The sequence below is a fragment of the Ranitomeya imitator genome, chromosome 1, assembly GCF_032444005.1.
Source record: "Ranitomeya imitator isolate aRanImi1 chromosome 1, aRanImi1.pri, whole genome shotgun sequence".
In the NCBI taxonomy this organism is placed as follows: Eukaryota; Metazoa; Chordata; class Amphibia; order Anura; family Dendrobatidae; genus Ranitomeya; species Ranitomeya imitator.
The window spans coordinates 371,824,394-371,845,415 of NC_091282.1; the positions used below are offsets into that span (position 1 = coordinate 371,824,394).

Consider the following 21,022-nt stretch of genomic DNA (forward strand, 5'->3'; position numbering starts at 1 on the left):
TAGATTAATAGGGGTGCCCAAACTTTTTCAAATAATTGTATAAACCTGAAAATGTTCTTGATCAGGAATAGGGATAAATTGCCTGGTCTTGAACTGGTTAAAATGTATACTGCATATAGTGAAATAAGTATGGAACGCATCACCAATTTTCTAATTAAATATATTGCTAAAGGTGCTATTGATGTGAATTTTTCACCAGATGTAGGTAACAACCCATACAATCCACACAGGCAAATAAATCAAACCATAGATGACCATAAATTTTGTTGTGAGAAATGACACAGGGGAAAAGTTTTGAACACATGAAGAAAGAGTTGCAAAAAGCCATGGAAAGTCATGACACCAGCTGAAATCTTATGAGTAATTCTAAAGCAATCCTGCTGTAGTGAAAAATATCAGCTGGTTCAAATGGCCTGTAAAAAGGTGTCTCATTACCAAGGTGCCACACAAAAAACCTAAACAAGGCAGAAAAAAACAAGACCGCTATCAATGTCCATTTTTAATTCCGGGTCACAGAAAGGCATCTTTGCTTGAAAGGAATGGCATATATAAGGATTCCAGCTCCACAAAATAAAATTAGATTTCTTTTATTAGTAAAATTAATTCAGATTCACAAGTGAAGATTAAATTGTCAATCATGATTAAGGTTGGATCACACAAACGTCTTGATCGCCTGGTCTTTTTCTTGACCATGGAGTCATGAATGATGAACTCTCCTAATATCTCTGCTATGTTATGCTTTTAATCTTCACTTTTGGATCTGAATTAATTCACTAGTAAAAGAATCCATTTTATTCCATGGAGCGGGATTCCTTCTCTATGCCACACAAGAAACCTCTCATGATGGGTAAAACCAGTGCGCTTTCTCAAGACCTTTACAATTGTTGTAAAACATACTAATGATACTGGTTAGAGAAGAATTTCTAAACTACTAAAGGTTCCATTGAGCACTGTAAGGCTGTGTGCACACGATGCACATTTGGTGCAGAATTTTCTGCATAAAATCTGCACTAAATCTGCATCTCCTGGCAGAATCCGCAGGTGCGTTTTTTTTGTGCGTTTGTTATGCGTTTTTTGTGCAGATTTTACCAATGAATTTCTATTATGGAGGGGTGCAGAAACGCTGCAGAACTGCACAAAAGAAGTGACATGCACTTCTTTGAAATCTGCAGCGTTTCTGTGCAGATTTTTCTGCACCATGTGCACAGATTTTTTTTTTTTTCACATTGATTTATATTGTACTGTAAATCACAGTGCAGTTCTGCAGCGTTTCTGCTGCAGATAAATCTGCAGTTCTGCACTAAATCTACATCGTGTGCACATACCCTTAAGGCCATAATCCAGAAATGGAAAGAGCATAATTTTGCCATAAACTGGCCACAACCAGGTTCTCCTCTCAAGTTTTAAGACAGGAGTGAAAAGAATTATCAGAATAGTTGTCCAAGAGCCAAGGACCACCTGTAGAGAACTACAGAAAGACCTGGAAGTGGCAGGTACAATTGTTTCAAAGAAAACAATAAGTAATGCACTCAAGCTCCATAACCTGTTTGCACGCTCAACATGCAAGACCCCATTGCTGAACAAAAAGCATGCTCAAGCGCGTTTACAGTATTCTCATGAACATTTGGGCAAGCCTGTAAAATACTGGGAGACTATAGTCTGGTCAGATGAGATACAATTGAATTCTTTGGATGCCATAACACACCATGTATGAAGGCAAAAAGGCCCTGCTTATAACCCCAAAAGCAAAATACCAACAGTGAAGTTTGGAGGTGGGAGCATCATAGTGTGGAGCTGTTTTTCAGCATACGGCACTTGCAAACTTCATGAATTTGAAGGAAGGATGAATAGACAAATGTACCAAGAAATTCATGATAAACCTGCTGCTATCTACCAGCAAGACAATTGTCCCAAATACACAGCCAAGGAAACGGTGTTTCAGAGAGCAAATTTAAAGCTGCTAGAATGTCCCAGCCAAGTATCTGACCTGAATCCAATAGAAAATGTATGGAAGGAACTAAAGCTCAGAGTTCATTGAAGGAGCATACAGAACCTTCAGGGATGGAAGAGTGTGTGTGTTTTGAAGAATGTACCAGAATCACACCTGAGCAATGTATGCGACTAGTTTCTCCATAGAAGAGGCGTCTTGAAACTGTCATCACCAACAAAGACTTTTGTATGAAGCATTAAATTTCAATAAACCTAATCGGTACTTTATCACTCTGGCATTTCTTATTATTACACATAACCTAATTTATTTCTTTGCCTGTGTGGATTGGATGGGTTGTTGCCGATATCTGGTGAGAGTTTCAGACTGAAGGGCCTTTTCGTCTGATAGTGATGACTAGGCCAATTCTAGCTTTGCTGCCTATGGCTAAAAATGAAACCGTGGCGCTCCCCCACAGATTAATATATAGCTGCAATGAATAAGCACAATTCCGTCATAGTTTTTTGCTGTACAGTATTCACTGGACGGTAAAATGACATGTAAACACTCGATTATGGACTAAAAACCGCATAAATTGAACACTAGCTCAGTCATTCTGTCACACAAGGAGAATAGCGGAAAAAACACCATAGACCACTCTTCTTGGACTTCTTGCTGCCCCTAGTTCAGGCAGCATAAATCAGCTGTCAGGTTCACTTTTTAAATGTGTATTTATTTTTTCACAGAAAAAACCCATTCTGTTTTGGAAGACACAGAAGAATCTGAAGGGGAGTTTCCCAAGAAACGGGGAAGGAGGTCATCTCGAGCTAAACAGGTAACTTCTCCGTCCATTCCTTACATCAGTACTTTAAAGAAGATCTAAAGCCTTACTTTCCCACAAGGTGCTATTTGTAGTGAAATAAGAACAAAATAACCGTTTCACTAGATAAATAAAATATATATATATATATATATATATATATATATATATATCTCTATCCCCTTCCCCCCAAAAAAATCTATTCTCAACGTAGTTTTCTGTCTTTAATTTTAATTTTCAGGCCAAAATTCCTAAGCCAAGTGTATTTACTCAGCCAGTGCAAGAACAAGAATCACACAGGTCTTCAACACGTGCACGTAAATCTGCTGCGAGAGATGAAGTAGAAGAGGGGGCTGAAGAAGAGGAAGAAATGGAAGAAGAAAAGGAGCTAGCATTTGAAAAAGATGAGGAAGAAACTCCCAAAAGAAGAAGATCTTCAAGGACAGCTGTTAAGCCCAAAAAATCACCAAAACTGAAACTATCACATTCTCCACCTGAGTTGTTAGAAAGTAAAGCAGCAACTCTTCAAGGAGAGGAGGCTTCAGAAGAACGTGTTCCCCCAATGCTATCTCTTGAAGGTATTCAACAACATATTTCTGAGAAGCAAGAGTCACTAGTATCTGAGAAAACGTGCTCTCCGAGGAAGCTTGCCAAAGAGAGCCCGAAGAGCCATAGATCACCACAGAAATGGAGACGCCAGATTAGAGAACGAATTGAGACGAGTGCAGATGTAGCCATTCAACAGACACCTGTGTCAACTAGTGTTATTCAACAGACTACACCCAGTAAATGGGAAGATGAAAAAACTAAAATGGAGATCCTACAACAGGTTTCGCAAATGTGTGAAGACACGAAGAGTGCCTCCATAACAGGCACTTCTACTGCAAAAGATGCAAAAGTCAGGTCATCTCTAGTTTTGATGAAACCTGCAGTTCGCTCAAAATCAGAAGGGACAACGTCTGTTTGTACACAAAGTCTACAAATAGTAGAGAAGTCCTCATCAAGGGGTGTTCAGGCGATGTCCATATTAGAAAAACAAGACATTGAACCTTGTTCTGGTGTAAAAGGCCAGTCTTTGTCAAGTTCTCCTGAAGTAGTAAGATCAAGTGTTAAGTCAAAGTCTTGGAAATCAGATGCCATTGTTACTAGTCCAAATGATTCTCAAAAATCAGATCATTCTCCAACTAGCTTACCTAAGACAAGAAGGTTAAGGATAAGAACTTCAAGTGTCCATCAGGACCAACCGGAAAAAGTAAAAGCTATACAGGCAGTGGATCTTCAGGAGAAAGAACAAGCATCAGTGATATTCAATAAGCCACTGGTTATTGAGCAAGAAAACATAAAAATATGTGGAAGTAAGCAGACTGCGGTAAGACCGAAGAATCAACCTGAAGCAAACTTGCCAGAGTCCGTCAAAATTCATAAAACCAAAATGGCAATAAAGCCAGCACAGATTGTTGATAAACCACAGTTAGATGATCTCTTGGCATCTGTTTTAGAGACAGAAGCAAAGGAAACAACCAGCATTTTATCCGACAATTCAGTAACTGAAAATGTATGTTACTCTGGTCCATCAGAAGTGGAAGAGACCTCCCTAAATATTACAAGTTCATGCTCTGTAGAAACGTCTTTGCTAAAGGAAGACCCTGAAACAAATTTAGAAAACAAGGGACCATTTATTGCTGAAATAAGTTTGGAAAAAACTGGAAATGGCACAGTTCAAGACTCTGCAGAGGTGGTACCAGCTGAAGCCATTGTTCCTGAAACTGAGCCAGACACCCAAGAGATGGCTCCATGTAAGCCTTGTACAGAATCAAAAATAGTTAATAAAGTCGAAATGTTGACAGAAGATAGTCCTATGATTTTAGAAACTTCTGAACACACAGGAACTACTTCAATGTCTCCAAATTTTGAAAAAGCCACTAATTTAACACCAGAGGATATGAAACTGGAAACTAACCAGGCGGTTACTGAATTATTGACCGGAGCTGAAACTGCTCCAACCTTTTCAGGCATTACAGTATTCCCATCGTATTCTGCAGAGTATCCTAATTCCGCATCCGAGTTATTTCAGCAGTCAAAACAAGAGAAAACGGTCATAAATACCATTTCACATCAATATAACCTATCACAAGTTCCTAAAGATAATATGGCTGACAAGGACTCATTAATTCTTTCAGATGGAGAAAATAAAAACAACTTTTTGACACCTGTTATGCAGCATAATACTGTGGATGAACTTGTAACAAAAGCTGCAGCTGAAGCAGAAGACACTACCGCAAAGAGCACTGAAGACCTTTATGAAGATGTAAAATCAAAAGAAAGTGAAGATAATGGTGTGCATACTGAAGGATCGGGTGCCAAACCTTCAGAGATTGCTAATGCGAATCCAGAAGAGGCTGGGGTCCATCCTTCAGAAACTGCTAGTATGGATTCAGAAAAAGCTGTAATCCAACCTTCAGAGACTGCTAGTGTGGCTCTGGATCAAGCTGTGCTCCAACCTTCAGAGACTGCCAGTATGGCCCTGCAAGAAGCTGGGATCCACCCTTCAATGACTACTACTGAGGCCCCGGAAGAAGCTGAGATCGAGCCTTCAGTGACTGCCAGTGTAGTTCCAAAAGAGGCTGGGCTCCAGCATTCGGTGACTGACATAGTGGCTCTGGAAGAAGCTGAGCACCATCCTACAGAGACTGCTAGTGTGGCCCTGGAAGAATCTGAGCTCCAGCCTGCAGAGACTGCCAGTGAGGCTGTGGAAGAAGCTGTGCTCCAGCCTACAGAGACTGCGAGTGTGGCTGTGGAAGAAGCTGGGCTCCAGCCTGCAGAGACTGCCAGTGTGGCTGTGGAAGAAGCTGGGCTCCAGCCTGCAGAGACTGCTAGTGTGGCCCTGGAAGAATCTGAGCTCCAGCCTACAGAGACTGCCAGTGTGGCTGTGGAAGAAGCTGGGCTCCAGCCTACAGAGGCTGCCAGTGTGGCCCTGGAAGAAGCTGGGCTCCAGCCTACAGAGACTGCTAGTGTGGCCCTGGAAGAAGCTGGGCTCCAGCCTACAGAGACTGCCAGTGTGGCTGTGGAAGAAGCTGGGCTCCAGCCTACAGAGGCTGCCAGTGTGGCCCTGGAAGAAGCTGGGCTCCAGCCTACAGAGACTGCTAGTGTGGCCCTGGAAGAAGCTGGGCTCCAGCCTACAGAGACTGCTAGTGTGGCCCTGGAAGAAGCTGGGCTCCAGCCTACAGAGACTGCCAGTGTGGCTGTGGAAGAAGCTGGGCTCCAGCCTACAGAGGCTGCCAGTGTGGCCCTGGAAGAAGCTGGGCTCCAGCCTACAGAGACTGCTAGTGTGGCCCTGGAAGAAGCTGGGCTCCAGCCTACAGAGACTGCTAGTGTGGCCCTGGAAGAAGCTGGGCTCCAGCCTACAGAGACTGCCAGTGTGGCTGTGGAAGAAGCTGGGCTCCAGCCTACAGAGGCTGCCAGTGTGGCCCTGGAAGAAGCTGGGCTCCAGCCTACAGAGACTGCTAGTGTGGCCCTGGAAGAAGCTGGGCTCCAGCCTACAGAGACTGCCAGTGTGGCTGTGGAAGAAGCTGGGCTCCAGCCTACAGAGGCTGCCAGTGTGGCCCTGGAAGAAGCTGGGCTCCAGCCTACAGAGACTGCTAGTGTGGCCCTGGAAGAAGCTGGGCTCCAGCCTACAGAGATTGCCAGTGTGGCTGTGGAAGAAGCTGGGCTCCAGCCTACAGAGGCTGCCAGTGTGGCCCTGGAAGAAGCTGGGCTCCAGCCTACAGAGGCTGCCAGTGTGGCCCTGGAAGAAGCTGGGCTCCAGCCTACAGAGGCTGCCAGTGTGGCCCTGGAAGAAGCTGGGCTCCAGCCTACAGAGACTGCTAGTGTGGCCCTGGAAGAAGCTGGGCTCCAGCCTACAGAGACTGCCAGTGTGGCTGTGGAAGAAGCTGTGCTCCAGCCTTCAGAGACTCCCATTGTGGCCCTGGAAGAATCTGAGCTCCAGCCTACAGAGATTGCCAGTGTGGCTGTGGAAGAAGCTGGTCTCCAGCCTGCAGAGGCTTCCAGTGTGGCCCTGGAGGCAGCTGGGCTCCAGCCTACAGAGACTGCCAGTGTGGCTGTGGAAGAAGCTGGGCTCCAGCCTGCAGAGACTGCCAGTGTGGCTGTGGAAGAAGCTGGGCTCCAGCCTGCAGAGACTGCCAGTGTGGCTGTGGAAGAAGCTGGGCTCCAGCCTACAGAGACTGCCAGTGTGGCTCTGGAAGAAGCTGGGCTACAGCCTTCAGAGGCTCCCAGGGTGGCTCTGGAAGAAGCTGGCCTTGAGCCTTCAGAGGCTCCCAGGGTGGCTCTGGAAGAAGCTGGCCTCGAGCCTTCAGAGGCTCCCGGTGTGGCTCTGGAAGAAGCTGGGCTCCAGCCTTCAGAGAGTCCCAGGGCGGCTCTGGAAGAAGCTGAGCTCCAGCCATCAGAGACTGCGAGGGTGACTCTGGAAGAAGCTGGGCTTCAGCCTTCAGAGAGTCCCAGGGTGGCTCTGGAAGAAGCTGGGCTTCAGCCTTCAGAGAGTCCCAGGATGGCTCTGGAAGAAGCTGGGCTTCGGCCTTCAGAGAGTCCCAGGGTGGCTCTGGAAGAAGCTGAGCTTCAGCCTTCAGAGAGTCCCAGGATGATTCTGGAAGAAGCTGGGCTTCAGCCTTCAGAGAGTCCCAGGGTGGCTCTGGAAGAAGCTGGGCTTCGGCCTTCAGAGAGTCCCAGGGTGGCTCTGGAAGAAGCTGGGCTTCGGCCTTCAGAGAGTCCCAGGGTGGCTCTGGCAGAAGCTGGGCTTCGGCCTTCAGAGAGTCCCAAGGTGGCTCTGGAAGAAGCTGGGCTCCAGCCTTCAGAGATTGACAGTGATATGAAAATGGCAAAGGAGGATGTTGAAATAATTGCACAACAAAATCTGGGAGCAAGGGATATTCAAGATATTGTGCTGGAAGAGCATGAACTGAAGAATGAATTCACTTTTGGCGATCATGAAGACATTTCAGTAGTAAAAGGTTTAGAACAAATCATTTCTGTAGAACTACATGAACATAATGTAGATGAACAGGAAAAAATCCAGTCTCCCTCACCTGTGCAAAATGAGGTTGATGATTATATTCATTCTGCAAAAGATGAAAATATAGGTTCGCAAACTGAGGGTGAGGTACAAATTGTCTCAAAAGCATCAAGAGTAAAGCACCCCAAAGAAGAATTCCTAGTGGAACCTGCAATTGCACTAGACCAGATAAGAACCCCTGAGACTGGAAACTCTGAGAGCAATGAGGTTACTGATGTATCTGAAAAAACAGAATCTGAAAAGGAAGATGAAGCCTCCAAACCAGATAGTGAGGAATCGCTTATACAACATACAGATGAATTGTTGCCCAGTAAAGATCAGTACCATGAAACAGAAGATGCTCCTGGAGCATTAGAAATTGTACATGAGGCTCCTGTGGTAGAATTCCGACGAAGTAGGACGTCTTCTTCTTCCTCCTCCTCTTCATCCTCCTCCTCTTCTTCATCATCATCGTCATCATCATCATCATCGTCTTCCTCATCTCGCTCATCACATTCTTCTTCAGAGAGCTCATCCCATTCCAGATGTAGTTCCCGTTCGAAGTCCTCATCACCTGAAAGGCAGGGGCAGAAATCGTTGTCCTCAAGGTCTTCATCACCTCGCAGTGATAAGGTGAGGTTGTGTTGATTGATTGATTGAATCTGAGTGTAGACAATGGAGTGAGCTCTGGGATCATATTGTTATTAGACATGATCGGTCAAATATCCAGATACTAGCTGATCGGTATACATGCTTGGTCATCTTTTTAGTGTTTTGAAAAATGACAACCCTTTTTAAAGAAGTTTACTATATTGATAACCTGACTTAATGATATCATGTGATCAGAGGGCATCCAACACTTGGGCTCTATTCACAGTTTATATCTGGCTGCCATGGAAGCTTTAATCAGCTAATTGGTAAGGATGCCAACAACAGAGCTCCATTCGCTGTCTACTGGCCATTCTCCTTGCTGCATCTCAGCAACTATTGAAGTGAATAGGAGCTGATCTACAGTACCTAGGAACAACCACTACACAGTGAATGGAGCTGTGCTGTTCCAGTCTATTCAGTGTTTACATCTACACGCTGGCGAACCCCGATTCTTGGTGGCACCAAAGTGCACCAAGTGGTATTCTCAAGTTTGAAAGTAATCCTCTATCCATAGTATAGGGGATAACTTCCCAATTGCTTGGGTTCCGGCTGTGACCTCTATCGATCCCAAGAATCAGAGCTCTGAAAAGCCCCGTGTGAATGTAGCAAAGTTCAGTCATGCGCACTGCCGATCCATTCATTGTTATGAATGCAGAAGGCCATCCAAGCCCAGCCATTCAGCTACCTCCAGCAATCTCATTTAAGAATGTATGGCGCGCCTGTTCACATGATCGACCTATATATGCTTATTCAAAGCCCCAGTTCTCAGCATTGGTGTTAGTCCCAGAGGTCAGAACCCCAGCGATTGGTAGGGACATTTTTCAAAATTGATAATGCACCTTTTAAGTTTGTAAAACACTTTTTAACCTCATCTGGCCTAGAAGTCATGTTATGTGACCTCAGTGTGTTGTCTGCCACCTGCTGATTTTGCTGCTTATTGCAACATAGGAGAGGTTATTTACATGTAACTGGGCGCAATGTAATTGTAATGACAATAGTGGTGGCTTGAGTATTCAAGAATCACCCGGCACTCAAAAATTGTGAAAAGTAACAATTACAGTTTATTATTATCCAGACACAGAACCAGTTTGTTTGTTGAACGTTTTCGGTCCCAGATGGACCTTCTTCAGAACAGTTCAATTTATCTAGAATGGAAGGATAATGCGTATGGCCGGTAGAAGGACCCCTCTGACAATGTAATGGCTATCACCACACGAAGACAGCACGCTTCTCCTCGGCGACCTAGCACGCCACCAGTGCTGCAGCTTCACCACGTGCTGACCTCCGGATCTCTGTAGTGCCGCTGTGCACTGCACACCCCAGATGTACACATTGCATTTAGTGTGGTGATGGCCATTATGTTGTCAGAGGGATCCCCCTACTGGCCATACGCATTATCCTTCCATTCCAGATAAATGGAACTGTTCTGAAGAAGGTCCATCTGGGACCGAAAACGTTCAACAAACAAACTGGTTCTATGTCTGGATAATAATAAACTGTAATTGTTACTTTTCACAATTTTTGAGTGCCGGGTGATTCTTGAATACTTGTGACTGAGGGTTGGATACCCTACTCGAGCACCAAAACTCATATCCTCACAGAGTGCCGTGTTTATCTACTTTTAATAGTGGTGGCTTGTTTATGTGGTAAACAGGGCGGTGGAGTTGGAGTCTGTATAAAATGAACCAACTCTGACTCCTAAAATATATAATTGGGTACAGTAGTACAATGCAGCATGTGCTGTAAACGTTTTCATGAACATTATGAAATGTCCTATAAATGTCTGTTCTCCTCCTCATCTAAGGATCTCGGCCTTTAATTGAGATGAACCTGTGCTGCACTTTATGTACAGTGGGTATGGAAAGTGTTCAGACCCCTTTAAATTTTTCACTCTTTGTTTCATTGCAGCCATTTGGTAAATTCAAAAAAGTTCATTTTTTCACATTAATGTACGCGCTGCGCCCCATCTTCACTGAAAAAAAAAACACAAATGAAGAAATTTTTGCAAATGAAAAAGGAAAAACTGAAATATCACATGATCATAAGTGTTCAGACCCTTTGCTCAGACACTCATATTTAAGTCACATGCTGTCTATTTCCTTGTGATCCTCCTTGAGATGTTTCTACTCCTTCATTGGAGTCCAGTTGTGTTTAATTAAACTGATAGGACATGATTTGGAAAGGCACACACCTGTCTATATAAGACCTCACAGTGCATGTCAGATCAAATGAGAACCATGAGGTCAAAGGAACTGGTCAAGGAGCTCAGAGACAGAATTGTGGCAAGGCACAGATCTGGCCAAGGTTACAAAACAGTTTCTGCAGTACTCATGGTTCCTAAGAGCACATTGGCCTCCATAATCCTTAAATGGAAGAAGTTTGGGGCCACCAGAAGTCTTCCTAGACCTGGCCATCTAGCCAAACTGAGCAATCGTGGGAGAAGATCCTTGTTGTTCTTCTTTACCTCTCTCACCTCACCATGATCACTGTAGCTGATCTCCAGAGATGCAGTAGGGAGATGGGAGAAAGTTCCACAAAGTCAACTATAGCGGTAGCCTCTCCTCAGTGCAAGACATATGAAAGCCCGCCTTGAGTTTGCAAAAATAAACACATTAAGGACTCCCAGACTGTGAGAAATAAGATTCTCTCGTCTGATAAGACGAAGATAGACCTTTTTGGTAATAATTAGTGATGAGCGAGTGTACTCGTTGCTCGGGTTTTCCAGAGCACGTTCGGGTGATCTCCGAGTATTTGTTAGTGTTCGGAGATTAAGTTTTCTTCACCACACCTGAATGATTTACAGCTACTAGCCAGCTTGATTACGTGGGGATTCCCTAGCAACCAGGCAACCCCCACATGTACTCAGCCTGGCTAATGGCTGTAAATCATTCAGCTGCAGCGATGAAAACTTAAACTTAATCTCAGAACACTAACAAATACTCGGAGACCACCCGAGCAACGAGTACTCGCTCATCACTAGTAATAATTCTGAGTGATATGTGTGGAGAAAACCAGGCACTGCTCATCACCTGCCCAATACAATCCCAACAGTGAAACATGGTGGTGGCAGCATCATGCTATGGGGGTGTTTTTCAGCTGCAGGGACAGGACAACTGGTTGTCATTGAAGGAAACATGAATGCAGCCAAGTACAGAGAGATCCTGGATGAAAACCTCTTCCAGAGTGTTCTGGATCTTAGACTTGACCGAAGATTCACCTTCCAACAAGACAATGACCCTAAGCACACGGCTAAAATACCGTGTATACTCGAGTATAAGCCGACCTCCCTAATTTTGCCACAAAAACCTGGGAAAACTTAATGACTCGAGTATAAGCCTAGGGTGGAAAATGCAGCAGCTACTGGTAAATTTAAAAAATAAAAATAGATACTAATAAAAGTAAAATTAATTGAGGCATCAGTAGTTTAAGTGTTTTTGAATATCCATATTGAATCAGGAGCCCCATATAATGCTCCATACAGTTCATGATGGGCCCCATAGGCTACGTTCACATTTGCGTTGTGCGGTGCTGCGACGGCGACGCAACGCACAACGCAAACAAAAACGCATGCAAAGCGCATTGTTTTGTGACGCATGCGTCCTTTTTTGGCATGATTTTGGACGCAAAAAATGCAACTTGCTGCGTCCTCTGCGCCCTGACGCTTGCGCCAAAAAAGACGCATGCGTCACAAAACGCAAGACAACGCATGTCCATGCGCCCCCATGTTAAATATAGGGGCGCATATCGCATGCGTCGCCACGGCTGCGCCCGACGCAGCCCCGCAAAACGCTAATGTGAACGTAGCCTAAGATGCTCCATACAAAATACGCCCCATATAATTCTCTATACAGTTTGATGGGCCTCATAAGAAGCTCCATATTAAAATATGCTCCATACAATGCTGCACAAATGTTGATTATGGCCCCATAAGATGCTCCATACAGACATTTGCCCCATATAATGGCCCCATAAGATGCTACGTAGAGATATTTGCCTCATATAATGCTGCACATTGCCCCATAAGATGCTCCATACAGATATTTGCCCCATATAATGCTGCACATGGCCCCATAAGATGCTCCATACAGACATTTGCCCTATATGCTGTTGCTGCGATTTTTTTTAAAAATTGACGTATTCACCTCTCAGGCCCCCGACACTTGCTATATTCACCTACTCCCCATTCCACCGATGGGCGCCGCTGTGTCTTCCCTGTCCTCTGGACTGACTGTTCAGGCAGAAGGCGGCGCGCACTAATCGCGTCATCGCACGCTCTGACCTGAGCGTCACTGCAGAGGACGGGGAAGACGCAGCGGCGGCCGGTGATGGAACGGGGAGCAGGTGAATATCGCGCACTGCGTTATACTCACCTGCTCCTGGCGCGGTCCCTTCACGTCTGTTCCCCAGCGCCGGCAGCTTCTTCCTGAGCGGTCACATGATACTTCTCATTACAGTAATGATTATGCGGCTCCACCCCTATGGGAGTGGAGTCGGGTCCATATTCATTACTGTAATGAAGCGGTACCATGTGACCGCTCACTACAGGAAGAAGCTGTCAGCGCCCGGAGAACGAGGGACGTCCAGGAACCGCACCAGGAGCAGGTAAGTATTATTACACATCTGCCGCTCCCCCTCCTGGGAATGACACGAGTATAAGCTGAGAGGGGCAATTTCAGCCTAAAAAAATGGGCTGAGATTCTCGGCTTATACTAGATTATATATGGTAACAAAGGAGTGGCTTCAGAACAACTCTGTGACCATTCTTGACTGGCCCAGCCAGAGCCCTGACCTAAACCCAATTGAGCATCTCTGGAGAGACCTGAAAATGGCTGTCCACCAACGTTCACCATCCAACCTAACGGAAGAGGATCTGCAAGAAAGAATGGCAGAGGATCCCCAAATCCAGGTGTGAAAAACTTGTTGCATCATTCCCAAGAAGACTCATGGCTGTACTGGCTCAAAAGGGTGCCTTTACTCAAAACTGAGCAAAGGGTCTGAATACTTATAACCGTGTGATATTTCAGTTTTTCTTTTTTAACCCTTTTCTGCCATCTGACGGAATAGTACGTCAGCTGGCAGTATCCCCCACTTTTTAGGTGGGCTCCAGCGGTGAGCCCACCTGAAAGCAGCGACATGTCAGTTGTTTTCAACAGCTGACATGTGCCCACAATGGGTTTGAGCGGAATCGTGATCCACCCGCGCCCATTAATTAGTTAAATGCCGCTGTCAGACTCTTGACAGCGGCATTTAACAAGCGCTGTCGGCTGCGCGGCCATAAGTACTCACACTGCTGACCCCCGTCACGCGATCGGGGGTCGGTGGTGCATTGCCATCACTACCAGAGGTCTCCTCTGTGGTTGTTGATGGCAGATTGCTATGAGCGCCACCCTGTGGTCAGTGCTCATAGCAAGCCTGTAATTCTGCTGCATAGAGGTGATCTGTGCATCACCTCTATGTAGCAGAGAGACAATCCGAGTAGTGCATGCTTCTTGTCTCCCATGGAGGCTATTGAAGCATGCCAAAAGTTTCAAAAAATGTGTTTAAAAATGTAAAAAAAAAAAAATATATAAAAGTTCAAATCACCTCCCCTTTCGCCCCAATCAAAATAAAACCATAAAAAAAAAAAATCAAACCTACACATATTTGGTATTGCCGTGTTCAGAATCGCCCGATCTATCAATAAAAAAAAAAGCATTAACCTGATCTCTAAACGGCGTAGCGAGAGAAAAATCAAAACGCCAAAATTGCGGGGGGGTTTTGGTCGCCGCGACATTGCATTAAAATGCAATAACGGGCGATCAAAAGAACATATCTGCACAAGAGTAGTATAATTAAAAACGTCATCTTTGGCGTGCAAAAAATAAGCCCTCAGACGAACCCAGGTCACGAAAACTGGAGACGCTACGGGTATCGGAAAATTACGCAATTTTATTTATTTATTTTTTTTAGTAAACTTTTGGAATTGTTTTTTTTACCACTTAGATAAAAGAGAACCTAGACATGTTAGGTGTCTATGAACTCGTAATGACCTGGAGAATCATAATGGCAGGTCAGTTTTAGCATTTAGTGAACCTAGCAAAAAAGCCAAACAAAAAACAAGTGTGGGATTGCACTTTTTTTGCAATTTCATCGCACTTGGAATTTTTTTCCCATTTTCTGTTAGACGACATGGTAGAACCCATGGTATCGTTCAAAAGTACAACTTGTCCCGCAAAAAATAAGCCCCAACCAGTCCATATTGATGGAAAAATAAAAAAGTTATGGCTCTGGGAAGGAGGGAAGCGAAAAACGAAAAAGCTTCGGGGGTAAGGGGTTAATACATTTTCAAAAAATTTCTGCATTTTTTTTTTTTTTTTTTTCAGTCGAGATGGGGTGCAGAGTGTACTGTACATTAATGAGAAAAAAAATGAACTTTTCTTTAATTTACCAAATGGCTGCAATGAAACAGAGTGAACAATGTAAAGGGGTCCGAATACTTTCCGTACCCACTGTATATGCTCAGTAGTGAGGCAGGGCTGTGGGGTCGGAGGGCACAGTCCTGGTGGTAAATGTAGACAGTGCTGTAGTGACTGTGTATACAGTGCAGTATGCTATAGGTGAGAGCTGCACATTCCTTACTAAAAGTGGTTATTCACAGCTGGACAGCCCCAACTTACCGTAATTGACTCAGGATCCCATATAAAGTAAAATCCATGTACACCCCCTCCTGCACTAATGCAGTTCCAGTGATGATGGCAAGGCTGTTCTTTGGTGAAGTGACCTTGTCATGTGCCGGCTGAAGCCAATGAGCTGCTGCTCGTCATAAGTCTTTACTATTTCATCAGATTGGACATCCTGCTTGCAAGTGACACAACTCATGTCACCACCGTGACATCTCTGGAACGGCTTTATTTTATTTGGGGTCCTTAACTAAGCTGGAGTTGTGCAGTAGTGAACAATCCCTTAAAGCTTGTGTGGTGTCATCGTTCTAGATGTATGGAAACGATATCTGACCTGAAGGGATTAGCCTGATGCGAGTCTGTGCTGTTGTCCTGGTTGGAGACCGTGTGAATGGTGCTGTTGTCCGGTGGTAGTGTCCTTACTAGAGTTTGTCGTGGTGTTGGCGGATGCTGTCTTCTGTGCTGGTGTCTTGGCTGAGGTTAGTTTGGTGGTGGTTTTCTGATTAGTTAGTTTTGGTGCTGGCGTGCTAGTTAGGGCTCAACTTGTCGCTGGCAACTGCTGTTTTTCTGGCTGGGGTTAGCGTGAGCTTGATAGCTGTCAATGCTTTGGCTGTTGTTGCGTATGTGGTTGTGGCTTTTCTGCTTTATGGTCGGTAGCTCCTTTGGAAGCCTAGAACGAATGCTGTTTTTTGGGAAACGAAAAATTCAGTTTTTTTTACTGCAAAATATACACGTGGCCACTGAGGCCAATAATTTGCTGTCCCTTACATGACAGGGTAAGGTGTATGATGGGTTTAAAAGTACCACAACTCTCTATTTTACACATGGAATCCTTGCTATAAGATACAGTAGTGTTTACCTGCTTAAGGCTGTGTGCCCACGTTGCGTTTTTTTATGCGTTTCTACCGCGGTTTTTGCCACAGCAGAAACGCATAAAAATGCTTAAAAACCGCATTCCCATGCAATCCTATGGGATTCCGCAGTTGCTGTGCCCATGCTGTGGATTTTCCCGCTGCGGAATCGCATAGCGGTAAAATCCGCAGCATGTTCATTATTTCTGCGAAATCGTGGTGACTCCGCAGCCATAGGATTGCATTGAAACGCTCACTTTACGCATGTGGCTATGCCCACTATGCATAAAGTGAGCGCTTCATGTGCGGATGGTACCTGGGTCTGGAGGAGAGGAGACGCTCCTCCAGGTCCTGGGATCCATATTCCTGTAAGAAAAAAAAAAAGGATTAAAATTAAAAAATAGGGATAAACTTACCTTCTGATGGCCCCCGGACCTCCTCCCGCCTCTCAGCGGTGCACACGGCAGCTTCCGTTCCCAGGGATGCATTGCGTGAATCACCTGAGATGACGTCGTGGTCTAGCGACCGTGACGTTACAAAGGTCCTTCGCGCAAAGAATCCCTGGGAACAGAATGTACCGAGATTGCCGCTGAGGAGATCGGGGGCTTTCAGAAGGTAAGAATAACCATATTTTTAATTTTTTTAAAATTATTTTTAACATTCTATCTTTTACTATTGATGCTGCATAGGCAGCATCAATAGTAAAAAGTTGGTCACACTTGTCAAGCAAGTGTGACCAACCTGTCAATCAGTTTTCCAAGCGATGCTTCAAATCGCTTGGAAAACGCAAGCATTCTGCAAGCTAATTACACTTGTGCTTTGCGGGAAAATGCATGCGAATTCCGCATGCGTTTTACCCGCGGCAGGGAGTTGCGGAAATGCTGCAGACATTTCCTAAATGGTGAGCTCTTAACATTACGTATCGCAATGTATTACAAGTTGTACAAATGATCCATTTCTCCTTGGCAAAAAATACTCCGCAGAAGTGGTACATTCTTTTTAAATATTTGACTACAATTTATTTTCGGTGCCTAAACACTTCTTTTGTATTTATTGTATTTCTTTCTTCAAGGATCAACCGTGTAGTGAGAAATCTGAGGCAGAATGCCCTGTCATCATGTCTTCTGAAGTCCTGCCGTTGGAAACTTCACAGCCAATGCCAATTACCTCTCCGCCGCCACCTCCAACCACAGTGCGGCTCCAGAGAAGCTCGTTTAACCAAGGGCACAGTCCTTGCCATCCGACTCGTGGAGAACGGCGTAGGTCGCATACAACCAATGAGACAGAAGAACAAGTGAGTGAGATGTGTTACCACACTGCTTCTCTTTAATATAATCACTGACTGTAACTAGAATAATGACCTGCTGTCTTTGTTTCTCTTTTCCCACCTGTAAACTTTGTGTCTGGAATACCCATTGCTTTAATTTCTCATGCTCTTGTTTTATTCCTATGTCTTCCCCTTTTCTTCTTTTTGCTGTCAGGAATCAAGTAAGAGAATAAGATTAGAGCCACAGTCTAAAGATCAGGGCCAAAAAAGTCCTGTCCCTCAGGAGCAGGCGGTGGAAGAGGAACAAAGCCCTGGAGACAACAATGTGTAAGTGTCAGAGTGATCAGCATGAAGGATCTGTTGCTATCCACAGCATGATGCTAGCATAAACCATTATTTATCTCAAGCTGAAAAAACCTCTCCACATAAGTCTGAGGGCCCGTCTTGCTGAGACATTTAGCAGTGTGCTTTATAAAGCTATACCCTCTGCCTAAAGTCTGTGTTGCACCACTGTAATATGGCCTGATTTTATTGTTGCTTCAATACCTTGGCCCTGCTTTGTTCTGATCATCCCAAACTTAGATCAATCACCACTTGGCTTCGTGGTGATCAAGGTTTATTTCAGAAGTACCGCTGCTATCCAGGTGTTGCAGCCATAATATTGTTACACTATGGCTGGGATTACTACCTTCGTTGGTAGCTCAGGCTACAATGAATAGTTAAAAAGTGACCAGTGTTGAAATTATTTTATAAATCCATAGTACAAGTGAGAATGAGAAACTTGTAATGTATCAGAGAAATGTGCTGCTCTCCTCCTGGACGGATCTTCTTCTCGATTTCCAGGTTAAACCTGTATTCAGTGAAGGTGGATTATTACATTTCTGAGAGAGATCAGTGGCTACTGATCAGATTATCTGTAGAGGGGAGAAGAGGAGGTAGGACATCTACTTCTAGCTCCTCCTCACCCCCTCTATGTAGTCTTATGAACACCAACTGTCATCTCCTATCTCAGCAATGTAATATTCTGTCTACAGATTTTATCCTAGAATTGACAATTCTTAAAATAAATGATCAGTCCAGGAGGAGAAAGCAGCAGATTTCTTTGACACGTTACAATTTTTCTGATCTTGACATGTACAATTGGTGTATGCAATGAAAATTAAAACGATGGTTACTCTTTTTAATGCACATTTTAAACTACCATTGTTGCTGGAGTTTTTTATTCAACACTTAGAATGATCCCACTGTTTACAACAAATATTATCTACAATTTACAATCCACTCTGAAATGAATATTGCTAGTTCAATTTAAATGTTCTATTAAACCACACAAACACTTATGTGCTCCAGGTAAGTCTGCTCCACATGGTAGTATACACCACTGCAACAATCCTGCGCGTAATGAGGAGCGGTCATCCACAAAAAAATGATTACTGCTATATGCCCTGTAGTGAGTAAGCTCAGCTTTGTGCTAAGCCGCATGTCCAACCGTTGTTCTATCCAAACACCTTGTAAGCTCCACTGTGAGGCGGGGGGATGGATGCTGAAGGTCTGCCGTTCCAACAACTGGTAACCCAGAGGCTATACCATTCATCACCTCTCCGCTGGGAACTGTTTTTGACCAGTATTTTTTTCCACTAGTGTGGATGTTTTATGAGGATCATGACTTTTTAAGAGAAAAAAACTACTTAATTATGAATGTACACTACTGTTTAAAAGCTTAGCGTCACTTAGAAATTTCCTTACTTTTGAAAGAAAAGCAGTTTTTTTCCAATGAAGCTAAGATTAAATGATTCAGAAATACACTATACATTGTTAATGTGGTAAATGACTATTTTAGCTGCAAACATCTGGTTTGTAATGCAATATCTTCATTGGTGTATGGAGGCCCATTTCCAACAACCATCACTCCAGAGTTCTTATGGTACTTTGTGTTTGCTAACTATGTAAGAAGGCTAATGGATGGTTAGAATACCCTTGAAAACCCTTGTGCAAGTATGTTGGCACAGCTGAAAACAGTTTGGTTGATTAGAGAACCTATAAACCTGACCTTCCTTTGAGCTAGTTGAGAATCTGGAGCATTACATTTGTTGGTTCCATTAAACTCTCTAAATGGCCAGAAAAAAAGAGTTCATGTGAAAATCGACAGGCTATTCTTGTTCTTAGAAATGAATGCTATTCCATGTGAGAAATTGTCAAGAAACTGAAGATTTCTTACAACGGTGTGTACTACTCCCTTCAGAGGAGAGCACAAACAGGCTCTAACCAGAGTAGAGAGAGAAATGGGAGGCCCCGCTGCACAACTGGGCAACAAGACAAGTACATTAGAGTCTGTAGTTTGAGAAATCGACGCCTCACAGGTCCTCAACTGGCAGGTTCATTAAATAGAACACGCAAAACACCAGTGTCAACGTCTACAGTGAAGAGGCGACTCCGGGATGCTGGCCTTCAGGGCAGAGTGGCAAAGAAAAAGCCTTATCTGAGACTGGCTAATGAAAGGAAAAGATTATTATGGGAAAAAGAATAGACATTGGACAACGGAAGATTGGAAAAAAGTGTTATGGACAGACGAATCCAAGTTTGAGGTGTTTCGATCACACAGAAGAACATTTGTGATACGCAGAACAACTGAAAAGATGCTGGAAGAGTGCCTGACGCCATCTGTCAAGCATGGTGGAGGTAATGTGATGGTCTGGGGTTGCTTTGGTGCTGGTAAAGTGGGAGATTTGTACAAGGTAAAAGGTAAATTGAATAAGGAAGGCTATTACTCCATTTTGCAACGCCATGCCATACTCTGTGGACAGCGCTTGATTGGAGCCAATTTCATCCTACAACAGGACAATGACCCAAAGCACACCTCCAAATCATGCAAGAACTATTTAGGGAACAAGCAGGCAGCTGGTATTCTATCTGTAATGGAGTGGCCAGCGCAGTCACCAGATCTCAACCCCATTGCGCTGTTGTGGGAGCAGCTTGACCATATGGTACGCAAAAACTGCCCATCAAGCCAAACCAACTTGTGGTAGGGGCTTCTGGAAGCATGGGGTGAAATTTCTCCAATTACGTCACCAAATGAACTGCTAGAATGCCAAAGGTCTGCAATACTGTAAATGCTGCAAAAGGAACATTCTTTGACAAAAGTAAAGTTTGAAGGAGAAAATTATTTCAAATAAAAATCTTTTTTTCACACTTTGTCAATGTCTGGACTAGATTTTCAATTCATTTGGCAACTCATTTGATTAATAAAAAATGGAAACACAAAATTGTCTGTGTGACCCTAAACTTTTCAACGGTGGTGTACAACAATGTCAAGTTAGTCAAGTGTTTCCTTTAATAAAAAAAAAGTGTAGTCTGTGCAGACTCAGATTATCAGGAATTACAAAAAGTAAATTTATTTAAACTATATAGTGATACAAATGCACTAAAATCTTCTACCCTTGCAGCCCTTTGATCTCCCCCATCTGCCCTTAAAGGGGTACTCCGGTCTTTAAAATCCTATCCCAATGTGTAGTAGGTGTAATATTAGCAAATACCTCCAATTAGAAATGTAGGATAGTCCTTCTGATTCGCTATGTTGCTTGCCCCACGTGCAGGGCATTGCAGTAGCTTAGGTATCCATGGTTATAACCAGTCATATAATGACAGACAGCTCTTGGTGGTCGTAACCATGGATACCTAAGCTACTGCACATGGGTAAGCGACATGGTGAAACTGAAGAACTACACTACATTTCTAACTGAAGGTATTTGCTATTATTCTGATTATTATTTTACACCTACCACATAATGGGGATAGGATTTTGT

General features: G+C 44.0%; 1 protein-coding gene across 5 annotated transcripts in view; it reads left to right on the top strand.

The window, feature by feature from the left end:
* ACIN1 (apoptotic chromatin condensation inducer 1) overlaps positions 1-21,022 on the top strand; it is a 152,561-nt gene that overhangs the window by 75,379 nt on the left and 56,160 nt on the right. For all 5 annotated transcript variants that reach the window (XR_011319801.1, XR_011319804.1, XR_011319803.1 and 2 more), the window contains exons 4-7: positions 2,674-2,762; positions 2,989-8,424; positions 17,025-17,246; positions 17,434-17,546. Coding sequence is in view for 2 of the 5 variants with exons in the window: in XM_069761584.1 (XP_069617685.1) it covers positions 2,674-2,762; positions 2,989-8,424; positions 17,025-17,246; positions 17,434-17,546 (5,860 nt within the window). In the remaining 3 variants the exon portion in view is untranslated. The remainder of the gene's footprint in view (positions 1-2,673; positions 2,763-2,988; positions 8,425-17,024; positions 17,247-17,433; positions 17,547-21,022) is intronic.